Here is a 22,721-nt window from a genome sequence, read left to right as displayed (position 1 = left end):
AAAAAATAATAAAAATGATAAGTTTGTAAATGCATGGATGTAAAAGACTGTGAAATAAATTATATCGTATGATATGGTATACCGAAAAGTGCGGGATAATAGTTATTGACTTTGGGTTATCCCTATGGTCAAGAGATTTATTATTATTGTTTAGCTTTGGATTCAATGGTTATTTGTAACAAGTGCACCATGAAATGATAAATCATCATTACCATTTTGTTAGTAGCACAAGCCACTTGATGTCAGACTTTATCAGGCTGCTAGTACATGATGGTATGCGACAACATCTGGGGCATCAGTATTATATTATAGGTCTCTCGAAATAATGTTAATCCTACCAAGAAAGAGTTAAAGACTCAAATATACCATTTAGAGTTAAATTATTGGACATTTATGTCTTAATTATCATCTATTATATTTATACTGCATAATCTTGTCATGCAATCTTTAATGATTGTGATTTATAAACCTTTTGATACCCAACTAAGTTCACTGCATAAATAACGTTTTATTCACTAAGTTGTGGACTAACGCTTGTATCTTTTCACTAGTAAAATATGTGTTGTTTCATAGCTAGTTGTACCTTTGGATGCTCTCATTAGATTGATCTTTGATTCCAACCTTGAGTTGGTAGCTATAAATGGTGGTTGATGGTTCAAAATTGGGTTGTATAGTACCCATAGGGTTTCTTTAAATGTGGTATCTAATGTCTTGTAACCATTGAGGTTTTCGTCATTTGGATGATAGATATATTTGTCTTTCAATGCTTTAGCACTTTTAGGTAGTGTTTGTTAAACAACACTATACTCTCACACACAATTCACTTCATTTTTTTCAACAAAAAAATTAACATCAAAATATTCTAACTTTTATATCACATTATTTACTTTTTACTACTATTCAAATAAAAAAATCATTACAAAACAAAATTTTTTAACTTTTTAATACTATTTTTTAACTTTTCTATACCAATCATTATTTATTTTATTTTTTATTTTATTATGAACAGTGCCTTGTAAAGTTGATGTTTTATTTATTTATTTTTTTGATATGTCCACATAAGAGAATGAGAGATTCAAACTAGTGATCTCTACTTTACGAGACGTGCTTTACAGCCAATTGAGTTACTCCTTGAAGACTTGTAAAGTTGATGTTGTTTAACAAACAAAGCCCTTAATCTTAGCTGGGTGGATATTTAAGTTATATTTTGATGTTTTGTTTTAACTCTAGTAATTAATTTTCTAATGTGGGCCGGTTAATTAGTGACTATCTTGTTTGTTGATTTAAGTGAAGTCTTCCACTGCATACACTCTCTTTTACAAAGAGAGTTAAATGTCCCCCTTATTTCCATTTTGTCCAGAAGAAAATGGTAGACGCGTTATGAAATTAATTACTAGTTAATTTTTCTCGAGGCGTTATAAAAATCCTTCAATGAACATCACCACTAACTGTCTTTCGCACCAGTCTTACTCTCGATTGGAGAGAAGCTTAAAGCGACTTTTATATTCATCTACTATCTATGTTTACCGAATTTTTACTAGCTCAACATCCATGTTTTCATACACTAAGAGACCAAATCGAACAAGGAGCCCTTGTAAGAATTTAATGTCCCACATGACATGACACATATGAGTATTTATTAGACTCTTTAAGTTATGAGATTATTTAATCATAATCCTTAATAAACTGTTAGTTAATTAATTAAGAGAAGTGGTTTCCTATTGAATTAACTCTTATTTTGATGGGAAGTTGAGTCATAAAGGAATAAAGGAAACCGGTCCTCTTTCTGCCTTATAAATGTACGCAATTTCCATCATCTTTATGTACCTTAAGTGAGTCAAGCGAGAAAAACCGATTTTTGGTATTTATGCTTTCAAAAGAAGAATTAAAAGAAGCAATAGATTCTGGTATGTTTCTTTTTATTAATTTACTGTGAAATTTATGATAGTTAAGATCTTGTAAGTTATAGTATGCTATGTCAATTTTATGAAACCGATTTTTAGTATTTATGCTTTCAAAAGAAAAATTAAAAGAAGTAATGGATTCTGGTATGTTTCTTTTTATTAATTTACTATGAAATTCATGATAGTTAAAATCTTATAAGTTATAGCATGTTACAGCCCCTTCCACAAACTCCTCCCAGGTTGTTTTTGTGGCACACTTCAAACCAATCAAACCACTAGATTACCTCCCCTTCGAGATTAATAGTTGTTATCTCCACCTTTTGATGTTTTTAGTGTTCGATCAACAGTTCGAAATAATGTTTTGTTCGTGATACCTAGCCAGAGCATCTCCTGCATCTCAACGTGGGAACTCCACTACTTATATATATGTGTGTGTGAAACTCCATACTCCTAATCTTATCATTGTCATACTTCTAGTGAAGCCCGAGTTCCGATTGCCATAGAACTCCGCTTTTGACAGTCGATGGCTCAATTGATGGAATCATCAATTAATTGCTTCATTTCTCAAGAAATGTCGAGTCGAATGTTGACTCAAGTGACCTCTTCTTGTCAAGGGTTGCTGCTTGAAACCTTAGCGTATTCTGTTAAATATGAGATACCGACCTCTCTCTGCTTGCTCTATGTATTATATATACGGCATAAAATCTTCTTCTACTTATTGATGGAAAAGAAAGGACTCTAATACCATCGATTAAAAACAGGAAATAAGGAAAATAAAATAGTAAATCCATCTATTCGAGGGGATCACACTTCTAATTGATAACTTCAAGAGGCTCAATTAACCTCATAATGTTGCATAAAATAATTAATGTTTTTCGTGATAAATTTCCATACAACATCTACATCTTTTTAAGGAGAGGACTGCAACTTAATTATGGAAAAATAAATGTTAGAGAATCACCTACTAATGAGAATATTGCAATCATGCAATTATTAAAAAAACAATATATATATATATATATATATATATTGAAGAAACTTACTTTACTTTCATTCATTATGAAAAAAACAATATTTCTTCAAAAGGGAGAAATTTAGGAAAATCTTACGAAAATATTAATTATAAGAATGTTATTGGGGTCCTGCATGTCATTTCCCTTCTTATCATTTTACTTTCGATCTAAAGCTGATTGGCTAGCTCATCTGGCCAGGCATTAACGGGGCATAATTAAGGAATTTGGCCACATCACATGACACGTGTTAAAAATATTAATATTATTGAAAATAGGTGTAGGGAGCTAATAAATAATTAAGTTGGTAAATTAATCTTGCGTGAGTGAAAGAAAAAAGGACATGGGCATGGGTAGAGCTGCAGCTGGTTGGTGCTTAATAATTTGGATGCATTCCAGTCGATGCTTGGTACCAAAGCCCTATTTTTCTCATTGATTGGACAGATGCAGCAAAAGGAATGATTCACACTGCATACATTGCTATATATGCCATCCATGGACATTAAATGCTTGAGCTGAGTTAGTTTGGATGTCATGGAGACTGTTAAACATGAGGCGTTTCCAAAACAAAACAGAAGACAAGGGAATAAGACAAAAGAGACTGGGCGAGAGAGGTGGGTGGGAAATATTTAACTTCTCTCTCTCTCTCTGTGCCAGAGACCCAGAAGTATGAAAGGCCGTTGCAGAGGAAATGTCAAGGCCATTTAATGCTCTCACTGTAATGCTTAAAAACTCAAAATCCAATGTAAAGGGAGAGCACAGAAAAGATGGGAGGGAGGGACGGAAATGTGACCAAAAGGTATATATACCATTTGCTTTTAAGTTGGATAATTAATGAGATCACCATGAAATCTCAAATCTTAAATGTCAATCACAATCTCATTCAAAATCAAAACGTAGTCAAAACATAACCCCAGAAAAACATTTGCAATTGCATGACAATGATGACGTACTTGTGCAATGATGACTTCGCCTTTAAATGCATTTGACAGTAGTGTCACTTCTCTCTTTCTCTCTCTCTCTTATTCACCCACCATCATCTATGGTAGTACTAATGCTGACTCATGCATGTATGCATGCATGCATGTAGATGCAAGACATGTGAGCATGAGGATGCCATCTGGTGAGGTTTATCTTATATCCCTAGGCTAGCTAGCTCATTCCAAATGCTTCAACATGTATGAGTCCACCATGTGTTGATATCTGAGTCTTGGGGGAGTAGGGTCAAGGCTAGCTTATAGGACTGACTATTCTTGTAAAGCCTAATAGGTACCGCTTCTACTTCATCAAAGGCGCAAGATTGGTTCATTGGAATTGACCTTTTAGGTAAGAGGTCAAATTCTAGTCATCCAAATTCAGCTCTCTTAGACAAATGGATTGGTTCTTAACAACCAAAAAGATAGACATTAAAACAAATAAACTTTAATACAAATAAGTTGAAATTTAAGATTTATAAAAGTTTAACCATACATCACTAATATCGATTATAAACACTTGGTCAAATCTTAGACTTCATTTGGTAAGCCCATTCTCCTCCTCTTAATACTATTCACTTCATTTTTTTATTTAAAATCAACATCAAAATATTTTCACTTTTTTCACTTTTTATATCACATTATTTAATTTTTATTACTATTTAAATAAAAAGAATCACTGCAAAATATATATATATATATTTTTTTCACTTTTTTATATCACTTCTTTATCTTTTTTATACCAAACATTTTTACTTTTTTTTTTTTCATACCAATCCACTCAACTATAATATCTAAGGACAAGGGTTTTACTAAACAAAGCCTCTAGAAACCCTCACGAGCTCAAACACAAAAACCCACCAATAGAAACAAATTAATTAACCCAAATCCCGTTATACTCAATCCTAGATTTTTAATCTCAACTCGTAAGCCCAAAACTGATCATTATCACACCCAACTAATTAGACATACAAGTATTTTTTAGCTCCAAATTAAAACCATTTAATATCTTTCAACCTTCAAGCTAGCACAACCATGCACACTATGAGTCTATGAATATATATGTTTCAATGCTGAAAGTTTTTAGCCTAAAAGAAATTCCGCATGCAATAGTACAAGAGAAAACCACCTTGGGCAAAGCCAGTTAGATAATAGAAGCCAAAATGATTTATAGGCTCTAGTTTCTACTCTTGTATTGAGAAAAAGTTTGGTTACTTTATATATATGATGAAGATGAGTTAAGTAGATCCAAAATGAATGTGTTGTAGTACGTGGATGATTGAAAGGAGAAGTATGGGGGGGGGGGGGGGGAGGGAGATTGGTGTTAGTTTGAATTGGTGACATGAGGTGAAAGGGACGGTTTTAAAGGTAGGGGGATATCCCGACACACGCACGCCTTACGGAGCCAAATTAGTAAAAGCAAAAGTTTAATAGCATTTATTTCGGGTTGTCCCTCTGAGTAGTGAGTAGTACCCACAATCCCAATACAAAAAATATTTACTACTCAATGGGATTGGCATTTATTGGACAGTGCCAACACCATGAGACTATTCTCTCTCTGTCTCTCTCTCCCTACCCATTGGCATGAGTTCATGGATATGAGTAGTATGACTTGACTAATCCTTACTCGCTATAATCAGGGTTCAGGCAGACCATCTTTACTATTCTTTCTTTCTTTTCTCTCTATTCTCCGTTCTAAGAATACGCCATTACACACTTTTCTATAGCTTTTCAAGTCGTCAACAACATGCATTAACAACAATGCATATAGTCTACACACACAGAAAAACAAAAACAGAACATTTCAGAGCAAAACCTGTTACATCTCTTTCTCTCCCCCTTCTTTCCTTATCTGCGTTCTTTACGTGCTTTTTGTCCCCCCATTCCCCGCCTCTTTTTTCTAAGAAATGAAGCCAAACCCCCTTTTAGCCTTTTACCATGCACCTATGCTCCAACTCACCCTTGGAGTAAAAAGTACAAAGCTTAGGCGATTTACCTATGCCACGTTCTTCTTCTCTGGTCAACATATTGTAGCTCGCTTGTAAATTAGTGGACACCATGTCCGCCGCTTCGTACACAGCTTAAACCATTCCCAAGTTGAATATAATTACTACATAATTCAGTATAATTATTTAATTGATATTCTAATCATTTTTCTTACATGTGTACTCAAATTATATTCTTATTTTAACTTACATGAGAGAGCTATCTAGAGTTAATGTCAATATGTTTCAATGAAAATGTTAATTTTTCTTTAACAATCACCAATATGTTTCAAGAAAATATTAACTCATCGATTTCCTTATATATATATCAACTCTTATTTTGAGTGCCAGGAAAATATGTGTCGATAAAAAGCCTTATTTTAGTAGTGTTGATTGTATTTTAATGTGCCAAAAATATCAATGGCTTGTGGTTTTTAAGTCTAGACCTGAGTGAGTTGTTCTTTTATTTTTCCTTGTGTTGTATCAGTGGTCTTGAGCGTTTTTTTAAGTAACATAAGAGCGCCATGTATACAAATAAGGAGGGGATCGAGAAGCTTGAATTCGACGTGCAAGAGGTCTATGAATCTGTGATGGTATCAATGACACAAGTGAAAACTTTGAATAAAATCAAGCGTCTGCTTTCTGCATCAATTAGTTGAACAGAAGATCAACCTAAGTAGACCTCGTTTAAGCCAAAGGACCAGTTATTCTTCAAGTGTCGCCAACCATGAGCAAGGGTTACAGCTAGGGCTGTTAAGTGAATGAAGCGTCTCGCGAGCAAGTTTGGGCTCGACTCGTGCTCGGCTCGAATATTAAATGAAACACTTCATGAACACAAATCCTAGCTCGAATATTAAACGAAGCAAGCTCGACTCGACTCGGCTAAGCTCGTGAACAGCTCGTATAAGCTCGTATATATATATATATATATATATATATATATACTACGTAATACATAATTAATTATAAATCTCATAATTATTAAAACCTTAAAATTGCATTTATATTTAAGCGTTAGAGAATGAAAAATTTTAGACCCTTCGTGATAAAAGAGAGAGAGTAATCATTAAAAAGACATCGATTCAATTAGAGCAGACTCAAACGAAAGGAAGAAAAATCAAGCAGAAACTATTGAGGGAGATTGCGAAAGGCATAAACTATTGAAGAATCAAACAGACCCAAACACTATCACTACCTGTCTGGTGAGCGAGAGTGAGAGAGTGGGAAATGAGAGTTCAGGTAGAAGATCCGTTGTGACTGGTGAGGGGGGTTGAGAGAGAGACATTAAAAAAATATTTTTTTGTAAGGGGCGTTGTCCCAATGCAGTTTGAATGCAACCTGTTAACTTGTCCCACATTGTTAAGAAAACATCAAGTTTGCTTATCTATAAAAGGATGGATATCCTCTCTCTTTAAAACCAAATGCCTTACTGTATTGACTCAGGCTCCATACTCGACTAGTCAGGCTAAGCAAATACTCATATGCAAACTAACTTCTTAAGCCGTTTAAGAGTACTTGAAGTTAAAAAAAAAAAAATTTAAACAAAAACATTAAATATAAGAGCCAGCTCGCGAGCTCGAGCTCGAGTAAAATTTAAATGAGCCAAGCCTGAACAAGGGAAGCTCACTCAAGCTCGACTCGTTTATACCCCTAGACTAACTTACAGCCTTTTAATCCAATAAGGCAGATCAACAAAGTCATGCTCATGTTGAGTGTATGACCCGTTTATTAAACTACACACCAATCGCATTCAAGGATCATTCTTATTTTAATTTTTTGTATAAAAAGAATAAATATGGTCCTTTGCTCTCTTTTGATAAGAACGATATAGATAAGAAATATGAAGAATTTCCAACGATCGAGATGCCACCACGTGCTCAGAACCAAAAAATAATAAACAAGAAAGAAAAGAAATGAAAAACAATCTGCATACTTTCCCCCCTTTTTTCATGTGATTCGAGAAGTAGATTAGCGTGCCTGTTTAAATTCTGGGGGTCCTAATCAATTCATATACTCTAATATATACTCTATTCTATAATTTCTATTTACACAGACGCTTGGCTACCACATTTTGGTACCATTGTACCACATAATTATATATAAAGTATTCAGATACAACATCCTCAAGAAAAGTCTTTCGTCCATTTAAACATTCAAAACAATTCAGCACGACTCCTTATGCTGGGTTCGGTACAATAATTGCCTCTCGTTTCTTTGTAGTTTTCCTCTGCTGAACAAAAATATATTTAAAAAAAAGTATTGCATAGCGCACAAAAGGAGATAATACACAGGAGGTATAAGAATTATCATTTTAAACGGATGAAATGAATATTAAAGAATAAAACCAACAAGAGTGTAAACCCAGAAGAACTAAATCTAAGCCCAACTTCCTCCAAGACAGCCGCGCGCTCAACTCCGAAAAGCCTTCCATACCGCTCATCGTATACCAATTGAACCATATGACAGTATGGAAGCATCGAATCAAAAATAAACATACAATTATATTACCGGTAAGATATTAGCCACCAAAAATGAAATGACACTAGCAATGTCCTGTGCTAGATCCAACATACGTCATAAAGAGATGGTGGAAGGCAACTGTCTCGACCTCTCAATGCAGACCCACACAATCTCTTGATTGGTCCAAATTTACTGTCCACAGGAGCCCACTTCACTAGAAAGACTTGGTGAGTTGTTACAGCTTCCCCTCCACGCCACAGCGTCCTCGGCCTCCGTACATTAACCAAATAAAACTTCCGTTCCAAAGTCCAAACCCTCATACTCTGTATTTATGTATTTATTTCAGTAAAGGTAATGGTCTATGTACTTCATCTCACACAGTTCTAACATCACAATGACTCAGGAAAGAGATAAAATGGCAGATCTGGGAGGACTCTTGACAGTTTTTACAAGTCCCTGCAGAATGCCAATTCAATACAGTCCAATTCCCACTGCCTCAATTTGAACTGCATCTGTCTTTTATATTTGGACTGACATGACCTGCTTCCCAACATCTTCGATTCCCATCTCCTCTCACTTCAAAAATTCTCGACTCCTATCTATTACCATATACATGTTCTTTCCATCTTCCCTTCTCAAAAATTCTCTTAGAATTATTGATTCGTATCTATACCATATAAATATTCTTTCCACTAGTGATTGGATGGTGATTTACTTTCCTGTATCATAATCCCAATATGTTCAGTGAGCTTCAAGGCTCTTCTCAACTAAATAGTGATACATACATACCCATGGAGGGAAGAAGACACAAGCTTCAAGAGTCTGATCTGGAAGCTGTGAAGGACGAAAGAAGACCTGCAGCTTGGGCAGGTAAAATGTCTCCAAATGTCGACATAGCAGCTGCTGATCTATCCTTGAATATGCCCACTTGCCCATCTGTTAGTATGGATCCCAATTTCAATGTGCTCTCTCCAAATCTGCTTCCAACCTGGATAACAAGGAAAACATTTTTACATAAAAGACAAGGCCATTAATACTATATATATCTTCATTCAAAAATAACAATCTATAGAATTACTACAAAGATTCCATCTCAATTAACGTTTTAAGCGTACACAAGCAATTCGATATTATCGTACTGCTATTACATGGAATAATCCAATGGCCAAATCTAATAGCTAAGAGATTGTGCGTGCCAGCTTATTTTACGAAAAACACTAAAATTTGTACTTACCAGTTAGCACGGTGATCTTAAAGTTAAGAGCATCCAAACCAAAAATTGAAGTTATTAGGTGAAGAGGCCTAACTAGTAGATAAACCCATATCATGGTCCACAGTACCCACCAATGTGGGATCTTCTAGCATCAACTCTCGTGTACAGGCCCAACCGAAACAGAAACATATGGGTGCAATCAGCTAAACAAATGCAATAACAGACGCAAATGAGTATGACATGTGGAGTCAAAGAACATACATGCCGTAGCAGAAGTGATAGACGTGATTGAAAAGCTGTGTTTTCAATACACAAATCAACACACACGTTGGTAAAGAAGACTGACAATATTATTGACGGCAAAAACTGATTATTCCCACTACAACTACTCCAAACTTAAATTGAAATCCTAAAATTACAAAAGGTAATAAAATCTCCTAAAAAGGGAAATAATACAAAAGTAGGAAAATATAATAATTATGGAAATGATGGTTGTGAGGGATGATGGGGAGGATGGAGATTTCCCCTCACCTCTGGAGACTTTTCCCCCTGTCAGTGCGGCTCAACAACTAGAGTCCAATTTTTCAAAATTTCCTTAAGGGCGTGCACTAAAACCACTTTTTACATGTACTACTAAGCCCCCCTAGTGGCCTTTGTTCTGTAGCCTATCATACAACAACCTTTTTAAAATCCCATGCAATGACACATCATTCTGAGATGGCTTAACTATCCCTATGATGCTCGTGTCAAGACTTCGAGAGCATTTTGAAACAATCCATGTACATCTCAATTACAATTTACTATCTGTTTTGGGGGGACTAACATAGTATCCAGGTTCAGATGGACATAATATTGCTTCCCGAGTTTGACACCAAAGGGAACTTCTTATGAAAACCTATGATTTGAAAGAAACTTTTATTGCAAAATTGACAAGTCAAACCCTTGAGGAGAATAGATATCAAGAATAGGTTGTTACAGTCAACAGGACTAACATTCCAGCGAGAACAAGGTAGGCATTTCTCAAGTTTAATCCAGAACAAGAGATTCATTATCTAAAGCCTCAATTTTATGTACGCCAACTATACATATAGGCTAAAATACGTTTTGATCTGTCTTTCCAAGCTTAGGATTGTTGTTAACTTGGTCACTGAAGTTCAAATTTGGTCAATTTAAACCTTGAGTTCTAATTTATTTTCAATGTTGCCCTTATAATACTGACCACTGTAAATAAAAACCAGCGTCTTATTTCATCCAATTTTTTTTAAATAAATAAATAAATAATAGAAAAACTCAAAATTAATTAATTTTTTTTATCTCTCCACCCCACTTGCACCAATTTTTTTACAGTAGTTACTGCCGCCTCCACTCTTCAACAAACCCCACCCTCCAAACAAACACATTGTTTCCAAATACCCCACATCTCTGTCACACTCTCCGACACCACCACCAGCTGCCCTCCCACATTCGCCATAGTCACACTGCATAAAAACCTAAGCTGCCCTTTCTCCTGTTTAAGTTCCAAAATTAGACGCAAAATCTTAGCCCACCTGCAAATCTCTGCAATTTAAGCACCCCAATTTCTTCATCAAAAAGCTCAAAACTAAAATAGATATGGGGATTTGATTTCAAATGCAACTGGTGGCTTGAGGCAATGGAAGGAGGTAAATATGGGTTTGGATGTCCAATGCAACAGCAAATGCAGCAAATTTTTTCTGCTTAAGCTGTGGTGAATATGAGCATGACGTTGCTTGTGATGGTGGCTGAGTTCACTACAGCACTAAGTATAAATACAATGGCATGGGACAGAGATGGTGCTTTTGCAAAGGTGGTAATTACCTGTTTCCTCTCATTCAAATTTGTCTCTAAGTCTCTCTCTCATCTCCATCCAAATTTTGAAAATAAAATTTCCATTTAAGTGGGAGATGCTAAAGATCTTCTCTATCCATTTTGTCTTTTTTATTATAGTAATTATCTTTTCTTTATTCTCCATTTACCATATCTTTTCTTCTAAGACCCCTACTCTCCATTCTTATTCAAATATCTCCCTTTGCTGAGAAGCCGGCAGATCCACCTATGAAACCAGATCTTTGACCTGTAAAGATCTGGCACCAATACTCTCCAACAACGGGCTTTGTCATGGTCTTTTTTTAAAAAAAAAAATTGATTTATTCATATTGTTTTCGTTTTAAAGACTGGCTTGCAATTGTTGCAAATCATATAGAAAAGCTTCAACATGATTTCTTATGAGTGGGCTAGGCAATGATTTCAAATATCAGCTAGTAAGCAGGTCCAAGGTTTGTTCTTCAATCTCTAAGGAAGGGTTGGGGGGGTTTAGAACTTGTTGATGTTCAATCGCACCCTCTTAGGGAAATGGCTATGGCGCTATGGGCATGAGAGAGAGGCCTTGTGGAGAGTGGTGGTGGACTCTAAATTTGGCAGTTTGTGGAGTGGGTGGCGTTCTAATGAGCCTTTGGGGCGTATGGGGTAGGGTTATTGAAGAATATTAGGAGGGGTTGGGGGGAGTTTTCAAGTCATACCAGATTTGAGTGAGAAGGCTTCAATGTTAGATTCTAACATGATCTGTGGTGTGGGGATGTGACCCTAACGGATGTCTTTCCAATTTTATATGATATTGCTTGCGCCAAGGATGCTTTTGTAGCAACTCACTTGGATCTAACTAGTAGATCCAATCAGTAAAACAAAAGCTTTGTTTGAATGGCTCATGATTGGAAGGTAAATGTCTTTGCCTAGTTCTTCAGGGTGTTGTACTTGGTCAAAGTCAGACGAGTAGGTGTAGACAAGCTTTGGCGGATCCCCTCCAAAAGGAGGTTGTTTAATGTACGATACTTCTATAGTGTCTTGGGATGTAATGGTGGCTTCTTTTTCTCCTGGAAGAGTGTTTGGTGAACTAAGGTTCCTTTGAGGACAGCCTTTTGTGCTTGGTCGGCAGGCCTAGGAAATATCCTTACAATAGATAATCTTAAGAAACATGCCATTGTGGTCGATGTGTTATATGTGTACAAAAAATGGGGAGTCCGTGGACCATCCTCTACTCCATTGTAAGGTCGTTAGTGCCTTAAGGAATGTTTTCTTCAGTCGTTTTGGGCTGTCTTGGGTTATGCCTAGACGAGTAGTCAACTTGTATGCTTGTTGGTGGATTGATGGCAGCACTTAGAGTGCTGCTATGTGGAAAATGGTACCTTCGTGTTTTTTGTGGTATCTTTGAAAGGAAAAGAGTGGTAAAAATTTTAAGGACCGTGAGAGAACATTGGAGGAGATTAAGTCTTTTTTTTTTTCAAAAGTCTGTATCTTTGAATGGTTGCTTTTGTTCTCCTTTAGTGATTAGTTATTATTATTTTCTTGTTTTGTTTTCTCTTTCTATCTAGGTTTTTCTCTTATATACTTCATGTGTACTTGGGGTGCCTTATGCTTATAATGATATTTTGATTACTTCTAAAAAGAAAGAAATATATATATATATATATATATATATATATATATATATAGTGGGGCTTCTCTTTTGGACATTGGATTTGGAAATGTCATTGATTGGGTATGTCAAGAAAGATTGTTTGCTAGTGCATGTCTCCAAAGGAGAGAAAAGAGATTGTTGAGCAATGGTCCTAGTCGTTTTGGCTTTGGGTTATAGAAAACTTGGCTTAATTTTTGCTTGAAAGCATTCCAATTTTTAATTCAGAAATTTGATTTGTTTTGGTTGAGAGAGAATTGTTGGGAAGGGAAAAGAGCAGGGGAAAGGGAGAGGTAGAGGAGAGGTTGAGTGGAGTGAAGAGAAGATGGAAAAAATGAAGGACCAAATTTACCATTAAACATCATAAACCAAACTGACAAATAAAATCCAAACTTAGAAGGACAAAAATATATTATTTTAGCCTTTTCAGAAAAAGTATTTTATTTAGCTTTATTTTTACAAAAGATTATTAAAAGTGCAAACACTGCTGTACACCAGAGGAAAAAATAAAATAAAGTGAAACTGTAAATTTTAAAATTTAAAAACCACAAAAAGAATACAAAGACAAAAAACAAATCAAACTACTTCAATACCAACCAAAAGAGCGTCATAGGTTTCATTTTGATAATTTCATATCATTAGAGAATTCAACTCTAGCCTGGAATTAAACCTAGGTACTATACTGTTCCTGCTATCTGCAAGGTCTGCAAAATTAGTGAATCATCCTACTGGAATTAAACCCAAGTACTAAACTGTTCCTGCTATCTGCAAGGTTTGCAAATTGTCGTTTGCAAAATTAGTGAATCATCTATGCTGCAACCAATATAATTCATAAATTGCATTTCAAGAAATAGCATATGCCATCTTCATATGCAAGGTTTTACATGTGCAACTGCAACCATCATGAATCCCTTTAAGAATTAAAAATCACAACAGAAATGAATGACTCGAAAATAGATAAACAGCAGTCTTACCTGCATGAAAGACTTCAGTAATGGTGCTGCTACGCCAAAACTGGAGTTATCATCCAAATCCATCTTTCGGGAAAGTTCACCATTTGTATAAGCTTTCCAGGAAGTTCTTGAAGATATATCATCAGAAGGTGTTGAAATGGATGTTTTAGTTGTTCCTCTAGAAGACAATGCCGGAGCACTGGATGATCAAGATGGATTTATAAGTAAGAAAGTATTTTGGAGTATTATTTAGCAGTGCAGTAAATCTATTGAATTAGGGGTGAAAAGAGAAAAATAAATAAATAACAATGCTGAACAAATATGATGTAATGATCAGCCAGTACAAATAGCATTGCTTTGAGACCCTCGGTTCAGGTTTGGCAGAAGGTTATACGCTAAGTTAATATACGTACTCAAAAATATATAACATATAACATGCACCAATTCACATTCCCACACCGAAATGACTCTCTAAAAAAGCAGAACTCTAACCTGATTGGAAGATATTTGAAGCGAGGAACTGTAGAACATCTCATAATATTGGACTCTGAATTAGTAGGCAGCTTCTGAACAGTATCAGTGTAAATCCGATCAAGTTGCACAAAAAATCCAAAGAGGATGGCATGCCGTAGGTAGGACTGCCTCTCATTCTCCCAGAGATATTGCTCATACCTTAAAGGAGTTAAAATAAATTAGAAAACACTATCAATCAAAAGATATGAACACTTAACAGACAAATAAAATGATGCAAAAGAATAGATATACAATTTATTAATCAAATAATCAGAACACCTTTCAGGGAAAAAAAAGTCTAGGTGTTAACACACATTTTTGACAAAGATCCTACTTCTAGGTGGTTCCACCAAGAAATTTTTTGGCAGTGCATTTAATAATGTAAGTGCGCTATTTTATTCTTACCAGACTTGTAAGGATCTCCTTTCGTTGTGTCAACAAAAACAAAGCTACTCAGCAGATTGTTATCATTTGTGCAAGCTCAATTTTTTTTGCAATGTGACCAATAGAAAAGAATGATGTTTCCATCTTGGAAAAGCCACAGAAAAAGAATTTTGAAACATCATGCTTTATTCAAACCTGACCAAAATTGAGTAAAACTCAACAAACCTCATAAATTAACCATCAAAGTTTCAATATCAAGAAAAGCAAGAGAAATAATGTTTCATCTTTATTTTCCATAAAATATGTTTCTCCCCACATTTCCAAGCATTCCAAAATTATTTTCATGATCATATACCATTTATGTTTAAGTTTCAATTTTTTTCCAGTTTGGCTTGACAGTCAGACCTTGAAACTGAGAATATGACAATATGAACAAGATGTTTTAGCTGAAAGATCACCCCTTGACAGCCCCGAGGTAAACATTTATATTCCTGATGGTAAACATGTGCAACAAAGATACAAGTACTAGAACCCCCATCTCTAATCCTAACTTCAAAGATAACATTGTTACAAAAGTTGAACATTTAAATCAGTACAAAAGAATAAAACTAAAGCTTAATTTTGTAGACAAGAATAAAACTTACGTAAGCCAATCTATGGGATCCAATCTTTGTGAAAGACGGTTTACCAACCCATCAATGCGCTCTCTAACAACCGTTTTCTTCTGGCCTTTATCCTGCTTCCGTCCAAAATGAAACTTTGGCCTCAGACCATTTGAGAATTCCTCACCCATACCATAACTGCCCCCAGAAAGAACATCAACAGCAAATCTCACATCTAATAAAATTTGCAAAACTCCTTTTTCAGAAAGTTGAGATCCACCAGCCTCTCTAGTCGAAAGAAAGTCCCCATATATATCAATGACCTACATGGAAGCATAGCTGTCAATATGCACAAAGTAATTCAGGGATGCTCTTGGACCACCACAGCATTGGAACAGACTTAACAACAGAATGAGCCGCCACTAGTGGAAAAGCTAAAAAAAGGAAGAAAACAGCTTGCAAGGTACTCATGTTAGTGTGTGTGTGTGTGTGTGTGTGTGTGTGTGTGAGAGAGAGAGAGAGAGAGAGAGAGAGAGAACTTGATACAAAGTTTAGCAAGGCACTTGATTAATTTCTGCATAAAGTGAGTAAAAAAATTCTTTACAGCATGAAGAGATCAATAATTATGTTATGAGAACATATGCATGCTTTGATTTGCAGATGATGCAATGAGTTGATTTAAATGATTTACTTAACAATACCAAACTCCATGTAGAGAAACTAACAAGAAGAAGTTAAATAAGACCCACCACTTGGACCTATCAAGAGCAAGATATTGGCTAAAGTAACAGCGACTTATTACAGCCTCCTCATTTTCCTTTCCTTTTTCCCTTTTTACTCATGGACAGTACCCATATCAAGTGAATTGCAGGAAAAGTAGATCCTCTTTGCACTTTCCTAGAGAAGACCTGTTTCCGTTTTAACATAAAATTCTTTTTTAATAGATCCAACGAATCTGACTCATCAAAAGGAACAAGTGATAGAGAGATGGTGGGAGGAGGTTATGAGTGAAGACCTTATTATGCAGCCTCCAAAGAGAAATATGAGTTCAAGGTAGTTTACAAAGAAGAATCACAAGATAAGGAAGAAGCAAATGACCTCATCATCCAAATCTCAACAATCGACATTAAAAAAAATAAAATAACTATATATATATGGTGTAATAATATATATGGTGTAATAAATCATGAGTACACTCCAACAATGATAAAGCCCAAACATTTAGAGAAAAATATAATATATTTCCATAATAGTTAGGAAGATCAAACAAATTCCGCAGACAAGTTGCATACCTTTTCCAATAATCTTAATGCAAACTTTTGCAGAATCGTTTTGTCAAGCACATGACCTCCAATGCGATGAACTTCTTCACATGCTCGGAATAAGAACGAGACAATATAAAGAGAGGGCATGGAGGGCAGAGATATTTTCATCTCTGATTGGCCCTCATCAGACTGTTCTTGCTTGACTACCGTCTCTTCCCAGCCCTATCAAAATAATCAAAAGATGATTTAGCTCTGTTCACCAATTACCAATATACATATATATCACAAACAACATGGCATAGTAAACTTTTAACTCATTTCGAATAATGGATTCAAGTACTCTTTAGATTCTACCCTTTTTGTTGGGAAGTTTTTTTTTTTTGGTGGGGGGGGGGAGGGGGGGGGGGGGTGGGGGGGTGTGCAGTATTGTCACCTACTCTTTTTTCACAACTTCGAAGAGAGCTTTTTGTTAATCTTTTCTAAGATCAGTATCATCAAAGGTATGCCTACCAAGAATGAGTTTTCCTTCCTAACAATATTCAATTATCAAATTATTACCACTCAAGCAAACATTTCCAATTATTTTCAGCTTTTTACTAAATCAGAAACTAAATGAACCATTGTAATTGCCTCCTTTCTACTTCACTGATATTGATTCTAGTTGACTTCTTCAAAATTTGTTAAAAGATTGATAAATTTTATCAAAATAAATCCAGCATTTAATCCACTTTAATTTCCCATCTCATAGCTCTTACTCTCTCAGTCCAATTTATATGTTTTGCTTTCCTTTTTGAGACATCTCAAAATGCATATCCACTTTTTGAAAGTGGAAATCTTCAATTTTCTACATCATTGTTACCTTTTCAACCAAAAAAAATAAAAAAGCAAACAAGATTCCTATTAATACTAAATTGGGACGAAGGGAGTACTAAAACAGTAAACAAGCTGACTCCTTCAAAATTTACTAGAAGTTGATCCTAGGTTATGTTAATGCTGTAAACAAATCTCTACATTAAAAGGCGCTTTCTTGAAATTTCTGATTCCTCGTTAGTTGTCAATAAAAAAGCAGTCCTTAACATTAAGTTAAGCTTCAAGTCCTTCTAAAGATATCTCACTGCTCATTTTTTATCCAGGGCAAAATGGAGTATTGTTTTCGCCTACTTTTATGTTTCACTGGTTTTGATCTGAGAAAATTGGGGGTCTTTCCTTTCAAATCTTACTACATGATTTACAGCGATTTAACATGCTAAACAATACTAGGATGTGTCATTTCGATCATACCTAAGGCAACCACGGAAGTATCTTAACATGAATAGTAAACCAGCTCTTCTTTATGTCTTTTACTGTATGTAAGAGTACAAGCCCATGTTACCTAATTAAAAATTTAAACTTATGAAACCCTAAAAAAGACAAAAGCATGGAGAACAGGACATAACATTTTTTTTGATAAATATATTTAAAAGAAAAAAAGTAAAAAGATAAAGAGAACAAAGTTTGTCCACAAATGCCACATACCCTCAAGGGAGTCGTTGACGACAATGAATCATCTTGTCCAAGACCCCGAGAAAGAATAACTGAAAGCTCATCTGATAACCATATTATCCATAAGCTATGAGCTCGAATGCAAAGATCTCGTGTCATTCCACAAAATTCCTCAAGTTTTGGGTTTGCTGTTTCACTGGCTCCAACCAATGCAGCAGTGGCCAATGATGTTTGTCTTTTAGAGCAAATGGGCAATTGTCTTCCGGGGCTATCAGACACAGAAGCATCAGCAACCACTCTAGATTGTCTCAACAAGGATGGTAACTTGTCAAAAACCGTAGACACGGTTTCAGTGGCCCAGTACCTTGGAGAACCAAGTATCACCTGAATGTGTTTCGAGTGGAACTGGAATGCAAACAAAAGTCGCCCAATGAAAAGAGATCTCTCAACAGTTATAGCTGGAGGAACAGAGTGACCTTCCTTGTTGGCATTTTCCATGGAGGCATATAAATTATCAAGCTCAGTCCTCAATTGCATCAATATAGTAGACATGCTTTCATAACACTTATTCTGTAGATATTGTGCCAGAACCTTTAACCTTAGAGCTGCCTTTGGAGATTCTAAGAAACAGAGAAGGTCTTCGAGAACACTCTGACAACGGCTGCCTACGACATCTTTAATTCGACTAACTTGAGGACCAAAATAGGCATTCAGACAAGTACCGATATCATTCTCTTCTGGCGGTGCTTTAATCCCAGAAAGCGCACCAGCCTTCTTGGCAGGGGATTCAATAAACCAAACCCCACCGCCCGTCGAAGGTCTGTTCAAGTACCCCTGGAAATCAATCTGTCCACCAGAATAATTCTCCCCGATCGCACGAATGGACTCCGCCACATTCACCACCCTCGTCAAATCATCAAAGCCCACGTCGATAATCGCTTTCATCCTGCTCACAAAAGCATCCTCGAAAATCAGATCCCAGAGATCAGAATCATCAACCAAAACAAGCTCTCTAATCCTAGTCCAAGGCAGCTCAATCTCCGACCCGAACACACTCTTCAACCACTCCAAACTCCCTGCCAACACTGCCTTACTTTCCACCGTCTCTCTTATGGACTTCTCGGCCAAAGCAAGGTCTTGCCCAGAACCAATAGCATCAATCAAATACCTCCCGTTAATCTTATTGACAAGCTCTTGCCCGCATTCCCTTAACCACAAAGAACAGGTCCTAGCAATGTACTCCTTCTCGAGCATTACCATCACCAACTCCAACTTGTCCCTAAACGACTTCCATAGCCTGACCTCCTCATCCGGATTCGGAATCCCACCGAATAACTGGGACGCGGGAGGCGAGCCCAATGCCACTTTGTAAAACGACGGCAAATCATTCAAAACTTGCAAAAACAACTCACCCACTTGACCCACACTGATCTGAATTATACTCAAAACCTCGCAGAACACGGAAACGACGACGTCACAATTAGCATCGTGATTGAGACTGTGAGCACAATTACCTAATGTCTGCGAAATCCACGACTTCCTGGTGTCGAGGAAGAGCGCCAGAACCTGCTTGGCGTCCAGCTCGTCCATCACTGCCACGCCGGCCAACGCATCAGCATAGGCCAAGATCGGGAGGCCGCGCTGCTCGAGTAAACGCTCGCGACTCCGCTGCGAGATCTGGACCTTGAAGCTCTCCACGATCTGCCATTGGTGCTGAAGCAGCGGGAAGCTTGACAGGATCGAAAGCTCTCCACGATCCTCGCGGTTCATCAGTCTGTCGTGCACGTGCTTGGCACGAGCATAGCGCGCGGCGGCTTCTAGAAACATGGACTCGTCGAGACAGCCCCAGATGTTCTCGGGCGTATCGACGAGGTACTTGACCCGGCAGGCAATCCCGTAGATAGGGGATCGGGTCGGGTTAGGGCTGGCCATGGACTTGGGGGTCTCGGAAGAGAGGAAACGGATCGCATTGTTGATGGAGGAGATATTGGAGGAGATGGCGTGGCAGGAGTTCTTCATGAGGACGATGGAGTCGGCGGAGTCAATGAGGTCGCGGTATCGGGCGCCGACGAGCTGCCGGAGCTCCTCCTGCTTGAACTGGATCTGGGCCCGGGTCGAGGCCTCCACATTTCGGATCTCGGAAATGGTTTTGGCGCGGAAGAGCGCCTCGGCCTCGGCTTCGGCTGACGGCATGGTACCGGAAATGGAGAGAAAGTCTCAATTCCAACAATACATTCAAACGGATTCACGCTCTCTGACTCTCTCGGTTCAGATCTGAAGGGATCGAATTGAAGTGTTTGGCATTCGAGTTTGGATTAATTAATCGAAGTGGGAGTGAGTGAAGGTTGGTGTTGCGTGGGATCGGAGGGATGGGATTGGAATTTTGAAGGAAGAAGGGGGAAGCAACAGGCAACAGGTGTTTTAGACGGCAAACACCTCGTGGCTCATGGGATTGGAACTGAAAATCATGTTGGGTGGGTGTATGAAAATAGCCCCTTTCTTATGGGCTTTGATCGCCTCGACCCGAACATCTAATACGGTGCGAGCAGCCCATCCTAGGCCGTAGGCGAGGGTCATATTAGAAGTGAGCACAGAAGTTAGGCTTGGGCTGAATATCTGGTAGGAATGAGGTTGCAAAACGGATAATTTACTTCTTTTTGTTTTTCTTTTTGGGTCCGTGGAGGATAAAGAAGGTGGATCCTGCTAATTCCACTTCATCAGAGATAAAAGCCCAACTGGAGCCCAATAAAGGATGGTCAAGTTCACAAAAATCTTGATGGGCTTCAACTGCAACTTGAGTAGATCAGTCTAAGGTGGTCTTCAAGCTCAAATGTTCAAGTCCAGCTCGATCTGAAAAAACTTTGTTTGGTTATGAAAACATAACTTTCTTTTGAGCATGATGGACCCATACCATAAGTAAATTAAATCGGGCTTCTTTCGTTAATGAAGAACCAAGCCGAAACTCAAGTGCTTGTTGTATTTGAAATGGGTTATGACTTGTGAGATCTCTAATCCTCTTTATAATAAGACATACCAAAGAGTTTATTGGAATTTTCATTCTCCTACACTTTCAATCCAATCCATCCTTCTTCAAATATCCTTCCTTCTTCAAATATCCTTCCATAGCGGAGAAGGATTCTCTCCATTTCAAATTTTGAAATTGAATAGATCCATTTAGTTGTTTTAAGAGGATATTTTTGTCCAAATAAAAAATAGATAGCTCAGAAATGACAAAATTGTCTCCTAAAAATAACTAACTTGTTCCTCTCTATTTCAAATGAAATGGAGAGGATCCAAGTCCCTGCCTAAAGCACCGACAACAACATTTACAAGAGACCAATATTTTCTAACAAACACGAGTAATGATATAAGTAGGACTAGAGTCATCTCAAATGTAATGTGGCATTTAAAATCACTAACAAATCAAAATTCAATAATGATCATCTCAAATTCATTGGTAATTTTAAGCCACATCACATTTAGGATAACTCTAAAAAGACTTCAATCTTACTTAAATCATTAAGTAACTAACACGTCCACACACGCGGTCCTCCCCATTCTCTTGACGGTTTGCATTTCGCCATTTTGTTAATGCAATTGCGTGGTCAATGCCCACCCAAAAATTTGATTTTCTATCTTCTTAGTTTTTCATTTTTTTTATTTCCTCTCCAAAAGTGATTCTCAATGCTTTAACAACAGATATTACTTAATTAATTAATGATTTGGCTGTCAAAGATGACACGTTTTAAAATAGGCAATTAATTAATTACACAATATTCTTTTCTCCGTCATCTTCTCCTGTGTAAACGCTACACCGCACTTAGCGCCCAATCGTATGTGGACAAGATTACACCAACGGCTGACTTTCGGCTATTGATTTCGGCACTCCTGTATTACAAAAACTTGTGTACCAACATTCTAGAAAAAACTTTGAGCTTAATTAGAATTGAAGGTCAGTTCTGTGTGAACATTCGCAGATATAAAAGAATCTAGTGCCGCGTTTTCTTGAAGTTAAAGCCTCGAGGATTTGGTGCTTGATAAGCTGTTTTTCAATCTCTAGTATTATTATTTTACTTGCGAAAGTTAACATTAACTAATTTTATATAAAAATGTTGGTATAAAATGCAAAACTAAAAAAATTATTACATGTTTTTTATTGTCATTTTTACAAATAAAAGCATTTTTTTAGTTTTGTTATTAAACATCAATAACATAAAAAAAACACTTAAAATATGCAATTACTAAACATGTAAACAACTTTTCAATAACAACACTTTTGACAAAAGCTCATAGGCAAAAGCTTTACATCCAAAAGCTCTATTTTTCCACCGCAATCCCAAACAGGTTTTTACTCCATTTAAATTGTCATCTAATTTGTTAAACTTCTAAAATATAAATTTTGCAATTAACCCTACCAACCTACCAATCTCTTTCATTTACCGTTAAATTATTGCATGTTAACTTAGATTGCTGACGCATTACCACATGTGACGCAAAATATCCGATC

At 36.7% G+C, this 22,721-nt stretch overlaps 1 protein-coding gene across 1 annotated transcript; it reads right to left on the bottom strand.

The window, feature by feature from the left end:
* Window positions 1-7,935: 7,935 nt before the first annotated feature.
* LOC132165462 (Vps51/Vps67 family (components of vesicular transport) protein) lies at window positions 7,936-20,658 on the bottom strand. Its single transcript, XM_059576041.2, has 6 exons — window positions 18,248-20,658; window positions 16,760-16,954; window positions 15,510-15,790; window positions 14,461-14,640; window positions 13,990-14,167; window positions 7,936-9,321 (listed from the first exon to the last, which is right to left on the bottom strand). Exons 1-6 carry the CDS (start codon window positions 20,405-20,407, stop codon window positions 9,148-9,150), a joined length of 3,168 nt encoding a protein of 1,055 aa, XP_059432024.2. The 5' UTR covers window positions 20,408-20,658; the 3' UTR covers window positions 7,936-9,147.
* Window positions 20,659-22,721: the final 2,063 nt, after the last annotated feature.

The sequence above is a fragment of the Corylus avellana genome, chromosome 11 (genome assembly GCF_965113065.1).
Source record: "Corylus avellana chromosome 11, dhCorAvel1.hap1.2, whole genome shotgun sequence".
NCBI classification, from domain to species: Eukaryota; Viridiplantae; Streptophyta; class Magnoliopsida; order Fagales; family Betulaceae; genus Corylus; species Corylus avellana.
Note: the sequence above shows the minus strand (reverse complement) of the source record. Positions and strands in the feature narration are given on the sequence as shown.